This window comes from Anastrepha obliqua, chromosome 4 (assembly GCF_027943255.1).
Source record: "Anastrepha obliqua isolate idAnaObli1 chromosome 4, idAnaObli1_1.0, whole genome shotgun sequence".
In the NCBI taxonomy this organism is placed as follows: Eukaryota; Metazoa; Arthropoda; class Insecta; order Diptera; family Tephritidae; genus Anastrepha; species Anastrepha obliqua.
The window spans coordinates 79,226,796-79,233,514 of record NC_072895.1 but is presented as its reverse complement, the minus strand read 5'-3'; the positions used below and the strand labels follow the sequence as shown (position 1 = coordinate 79,233,514).

At 34.6% G+C, this 6,719-nt stretch overlaps 1 protein-coding gene across 1 annotated transcript; it reads right to left on the bottom strand.

Annotated features, from left to right (window-relative positions):
* Positions 1-1,205: 1,205 nt before the first annotated feature.
* Positions 1,206-1,939, bottom strand: LOC129244236 (uncharacterized). Its single transcript, XM_054881850.1, has 2 exons — positions 1,484-1,939; positions 1,206-1,235 (listed from the first exon to the last, which is right to left on the bottom strand). Exons 1-2 carry the CDS (start codon positions 1,937-1,939, stop codon positions 1,206-1,208), a joined length of 486 nt encoding a protein of 161 aa, XP_054737825.1.
* Between the last annotated feature and the right edge of the window lie 4,780 nt (positions 1,940-6,719).

Here is a 6,719-nt window from a genome sequence, read left to right as displayed (position 1 = left end):
GGTGGTCCAAGGGCATATGTTTGCGAATTAAAAATCTAATATACAAAAGAATATTATTGAAGCAATTCCTTCCAAAAATGTTGAGCATGAAATCAATTTTTTTTCGCAAATAATATTTTATAGTAAAAATAAAATAAAAAATTTAAATTTATTTAAAATAACGTTTCAAAGAACGGAATACATTTTGGTTTAAAAAGCTCGATATCATAATCATTAAATAAATATCAAAAGTATTAATTACACAGCCCAACAATCAAAACACTTTTTCGATAATTTTAACTAATTACTTTGTAATTTGGTGTCCTGATTACGAAAAAGATTATTAAAAAGTTATATCACCCATCAATTTTTCACATTTTACAATTAAGTAAAAATAAAGTTTATGTACCCAAGTGCATCGGATATATTTCAGAGTCCTGCGAGGTACAGTTTCTGAAATGGCTATGGGTATTTCTTGAAGGTTTTTTTTATGCTGAAAACGAATATGACCTTCAAAATGCTCCAGCACGTCAGGATTTTTGGCAATTTGAGGTTAAATAGTCAAAAAATGCAGATCTTGGCCATTTTTTAATTTTTTTTTGAGCAAGGTAAGGTTTTTTTTTAATTTTCCACAACGGCATCGCAAAGTACTAGTCTTCAGCTTTAAAATCCATTTTTAAAAATATTTTTGCGATTAATATAAAAAAAGTTCTACTATTTTGAATTCGCCCTTTACGGGGGCGTTAGAGAGTTAGAAAAGTTGAATTTGCATATCTAAAAGTCTCCAATTCAAAATAGAATAACTTTTTTTATATTAATCGTAAAAATATTTTTAAAAAAGGGCCTTAAAGCTAAAGAGTAGTACTTTGCGATGCTGCCAAATTGCCAAAAATCCTGACGGGCTGGAGCATTTTCCAGGTCATATTCGTTTTCAGCATAAAAAAACCTTCAGGAAATAGCGGTTTTAGAAATTGTAAAAAAGCGAGATTTTGCAGGCCTGTGTTATTTTTCTAAATTTTTTCATTAAATTTGTTATTATACTCAAGCCCATAAACAAACCAATTTTTTAAAAAATTTACGATGATGTCAACGATGCTTGGATCGCTTGATATGGAATTCCTAATATCAGTCGAAAGGAGCAAGTAAAATGAAAATTCTCGCCAATTAAGTTTTGAAGGCATACGAGTTGAAAACATGTGGCATGTACTCATATAATATTTACTTCCTTAAAGCGACAAGCTGCCAAAACCAATACACTGAATAAGGAATAAACTGAAAGTAAATTAAACTTTCTTGTGAGTCCAAACAAATGCTTGCTAACTGATTTCAGATAGAAAGTAATATAAAAAGTTAAATAAAACTAATTATCTACAGCTTCGGTGAGAAATTTTGAGACAAAACTAACTTCGTATTCTGCTTCGTTGCATCGTTTCTTACAAGGAACATCTTAATATTCTTATGTATCTGTAAACATTATAAATCCATTATTTAATACAAGACTCACCTTGTTTGAGTAGCCATTGAACTTAAGCAGCTTCTTGCAAGACTTGCCCCGGCTCTCGAAATAGACTTCCTGCGGCGTGCGACGTGACTGGGGACGGCGCGTAAGATTCGCTTTACATACCGCCGAAACAACAGCTGCGGCACTAGGAGTAGCCGAAACATTCGTATGCAAAACTTGCTGATTTCCGGCGATAGGCATTAGGCTGTTGAAATTCTGATAGTCAACACTGCTGCTGCCTGTTTTAGCTGTGCTGGTGCCACCAGAGCAAAGCAACCGACCAATTATGCCGCAGCAACCAATGCGATGTGTGGCTGGCGTGCCAGGCGCCACCGGTCGCAAAGCAAACGATGACGTGCTGTTGTTATTATTTAGTTTGTGGTCGATGCTATAGGAGCCCGCTGAGATGGTCATCAGTTCGACGGCGCTTGCTTTACGCAGATTAACATCCATTTCCATGGTCGGTATCAAAGCACCCGTGAGAAAGGATTAAGCGAGTGGCCCAAGTGTAGGTACTGGTTTTTAGAGAGCGTAGTTTGAATATCTTTTGTGTTCTGTTGCAAAGTGGCACTTTATGTTGCAGCTAAATTAGTAATTAAAGTTTTGGATGGCTTAGTGTGTTGTGCAGACATCACTCCTGACCGTTATGTTCCACCATGTTTTTAATCTTAGCTAATATTATTTCGTTATTGTGCATGTAAGTTCTATTCGCTTGCTTGCTTGTATTGGAAGCGCTCTAGTTCTAATTTTCGTAAGCTCATTGAATTTTTGGTACCATAGTCGACGTGAATTTATTTGATTATCTGATTAGTTTTGATCTGATTAGTTTTGAGTGCGTTGAACTTAAGCAATTTAAAGGGGCGTGGTACCACAATTTTGCTATAAATATTCACTTTGTTGCGTGTGTGCAACCACCTCCTGCCATCCTGATAGTTATTTGGATAAAAAGGAGTCCCCTGTCGATCTCTGATAAGCTTAAGGATAGCAACAAATAGCACAGCTGTGTGCGGAAGGTTTTGGGTGAGTTTTTGCTTATTTTCCCCTTCCTTCAGCGCCTTTCAATTTTATGTCTGTCGCATTTGCTTTTACTCCTACTTTTATTCAGTGTAGTTTTTGCTTTTGTAGCGTTTTTGTTTTAGCACATAACATACAAATTTCGTCTACACGAGTGCGTCTTCTGTTTGTTTTCGGAATGCCTGCGTTCACTCACGCTTATCACTCAATTTGCAGCTTGCCAACTTTTTTGGCAAAGTAATTTGAATATTAAATATATTTTATGAATTCAAGTGAGTTTCTTAATTATGAAATACATTGTTATTATTGTTTTTGCTGAAGTTTTTAATACTGTTTCATCCTGTTTTTTGTACACAGATTTTTAATTGTGCCACAATTTAATCACATTAAAAGACATTAACAAATTTAGGCTAATGAAGTTTCCCCAAAACAAGCAAAAAATAAGTTTTCTGCCAAAAATATTTGAGAGGAAATTCAGGAAAATCTATTTGAGTTGATGAGTTTGGGTTGTTGGGCTTAAAGTTAAGGAAATGGGAAAAGGGATATTTGTCCTTTTACTAAAAGTTGGCATTCACTTTATGAGTATTTGAGAACAATATTTTGAGTGTGCCTAAGTGCAATAAACTAACAACACTTAGTTGGTTTGATAATTGTGCTACTAAATTAATGTAATCAATTATAAGTTAAAAAGCTGCAGCACATGAAAAATCCAAAAAAATTCCTGAAATAACTTAGTAGAATTTCCGTATATTTACATAATCCAACGCCTTAGCTAAAACACTAACGAAAATTTAAATTCAAGAATTCAAAAATTACAAAAGAAAATGTTTTCCTAAATTTTCAACAAGAAAAAAATATAAAGTTTTTGTATAAAAATAAAAAAAATATACATTTTTTTCTTACATATATAAAAATATAAAATTTTTTTCTTAAATATTAAAAAAAATTATAAAAAACTAAAACAGAACGGAAGATATTCCACTTTTAAAAACTCTATATCAAAATTATAATTACTGAATAAATCTAAAAATTATTAAATATTTTTGAAAATTATTTTATGTTCACTTCTTTTTATACTCAAGCCTACAGATGAACCAATTAAAGGCAAAAAAAAAAAACAATGTACGACGATATCTGAAATGCTTGAATCATTTAGCATGGGAAACAAATCATGACAAACTTTGTACAAAATTTTTAAAGATTTTAATGAATTTTCATAAAAAAGTAAAAATGTCATAATTTTTGTTTCTTTAAACTTTATTCCGTGTGCGTTTATTAAGAAGTTTGCAATTGTGCTGCACATTTTGTAGGTTTTTGAGAATTTTGAAAAAAGTCTGGGATTTCGAGCGATTGATCTTCATTTTCGCTTAAACTATATTTTTATATAAAAATTGAATAGAATTAAATACAAAATAAACTAATTGTTAATACCTTGTAACATGTTGCGCTGCTATTATTGTGAACACAGGTGTACAGAACTGAAAACGTGATATTTTAAAATATATAATTCTGGTCGAATATCCATTCGCTCAAACCATTTAGTCTTTAAATTCTGGGCACTGAAGAAAAAACCCGGACAGATTCTCAACATAGTAAACTTGACTAAGTACATATTCAGTTTTGATACACTAGGGACCAAACATGCCTTTGACGACATCACATCAAATTGTACTTCAGTAGTTAATGAGTCACTTATGGGTTAGTGTCGCTCTAAGTACGACAACTTTGCCTGTTCTCATTGTTTGAGCATAATTTGATCAGTTGAAAATGCAGCCCTGTTGTATGTCATCGTAATTTTGCAGGATATATTATGCCAAGAGTTGTATAAGTCTAACATAATGTATAAAGAGTGATCAGATTGGAGGTACTTTTTCCAGTAGAGTTTTTTTGACAGATTACACGTGACTGCTGCCAAATTAAATATATAATTTTATCAGCATTCATTCACATTTCATCACAGAAAGACTTATGCCTCAACAACGTTTACAAATCGTAAAACTGTATTACGAATACCGACGGTCTGTGAAAAGTGTTCATCGCGCGCTCAGTCCAATTTTTGGTGTTGAGTGATGAGGCTCATTTTTAGCTTAATGGCTACGTCAATAAGAAAAATTGCCAAATTTGTGCCGAAGAGCAACCCGAAGCCATTCAAGAACAGCCACTGCATCCATTGAAAACAAACGTTTGGTGTGGCTTATGGGCTGGAGGAATCATCAGCTTAAATTTTCCGAACGCTATCGCACCATGATAAACGACTTTTTGATGCCGGAAATTGAATCCCGTGATCTCCACAACTTTTGGCTCCAACAAAACGGCGCTTCTTGCTATACAGCCCGTTAAACAATGGATTTATTGCGTCGTCGTTTCGGTGAGCAATTTATCTCTCGTCTCGGACCAGTGGATTGGCCACCATAATCGTGTGATATCACACCTTTGGACTTTTATTTGTGGAGGTATATAGCCGAATGGGTTGGTGCATGACAATCCTTCGAGTCTCGGTGAAACACCAAAATGAAGAAAAAGTTTTTTCTAATAGCGGTCGCCAGGAAATGGCAAACCTCCGAGTGTATTTCAGCCATGAGAAAGCTTTCATAAAATATATCTGCTACGTTGGCCACCGAAGTCCTCCAGCGAGTCATTCAAAATTTTTCTTTACGGGAAATTTTTCTTTTCAAATGGAGAGGTGCCAGTATAGTGTTCCATAGGCAAGTGGTTGGACGGAGAGCTCGAGGGAGACCAACCAAATGATCGGAGTGGAGCACCGTAGTTGTGTAAACAATGGTATGCACAAATCTGTAGTGCTATTGATGATGATGAATGTTAAAATTTCGATGGCCGGAATGTAAACTACAAAACTACCAAATCGCAAGAAAAAAGAAAACAAATCAGCTGTTCTACTCATTTCACTTTGTATGTTGCCTTGTGTCTCTTGCTCCACCTTGCTGTGGAATGTTTTAATGAAGTGATTGATTAAGTGACTAATTACAACCTACTGATTACTTATAACTAGCACTAATTATTGTAAATTGCTCGGAAAGGAAATAAGGACACAGTAGAACGGAGAAATTACTTCTCTTTATACATACAACCCAAGCTTTCAAGAAAATTTACCGTGATCCATTTTCAGTCATGATTACATTCCACTCATAAATAACGCAGGGGCTGAAGAGGCCCAGGCCTAACAAAGCAAACACGTTTCTTTTTGTTCAAAATTAGCTTTATTCATCAACGTAATTTCCATCAAGAACAACGCAATCATTTCAGCGCCGTTCTAACATTTCAATACCACTTTTGTAGAACGACTTATCCTTGCCTCAAAATGGGCTTCAGTTTCAGCAAAAACTTTTCATTTGAGCGAAATTTCTTACCGGCGAGAGTTTTTTAGATCTGCGAACAGCCAGTAGTCGCTGGGAGCCAAATCTGCCGAATACGCTGGATGTGGGAGCATTGACTTGAGACACGGTGCGTTGTCTTGATGAAACAAAACAGTGAGCAAACGCACCCCATTTCAACAGAGTTTTCTCATAGTCAAATGCTTATGCAGTATAAAGCCAACACGTTCTTATGATATCTTTGCGATGTCAGCTAACTTTCGCAAACTCACTTTTCGATCATTGAAAACGATTTTGTGAATTTTTTGATGTTTTCTGGTGTTACAGCCTCATTTGGACGTTCACTGCGTTGTGCATCATCGGTGTCTCTACAACCGCGTTTGAAGTCAGCAAGCCATAGATTTATTGTTGTTTCTGATGGAGAGTAAAATTAAAACACGAAATTTGTTTTGATCCATTGAATTGAAAATAACAAAAGTCGCGTCCCTCTTAGCACAATAACTCACGAACTAATGAATAGAATATAATGAAATTTTAACCTCTGTCTTTTTAAGGTTAGTACTTTCGGAAAAAGGTGAATGCAATAAAACTAGTGCCATCTATGTGTTAGGTCCGAGACTCTTCCGCCCATGTGTTATTATATTTGAAATAATTCTAAAAACTTGGGTTCAAGATATTTGTCGGTCTTGTTAATTGTTTAATTTTGACATTTGTGGTTTAGTTATTCTTTTAATTTCTCACTTCTTATATTTCTTCTCGTTTTTGCAAAAATGTCAGAACGTTTGATGTTGGCGTTACTATTTTGCCGAGGGATACTGAAAGGTGTTTACGGGATATATGTATATATGGGACATATGTATATAAGTACATATACAGATACGTATATCACAATT

Excerpts from the sequence above, each read along its gene's own strand:
- LOC129244236 (XM_054881850.1), bottom strand. The coding sequence starts at position 1,939 with ATGGAAATGGATGTTAATCTGCGTAAAGCAAGCGCCGTCGAACTGATG. Across the intron at positions 1,236-1,483 it reads TCAATGGCTACTCAAACAAG|TGTATTGGTTTTGGCAGCTT; the intron begins GTGAGTCTTGTA and ends TTCCTTATTCAG.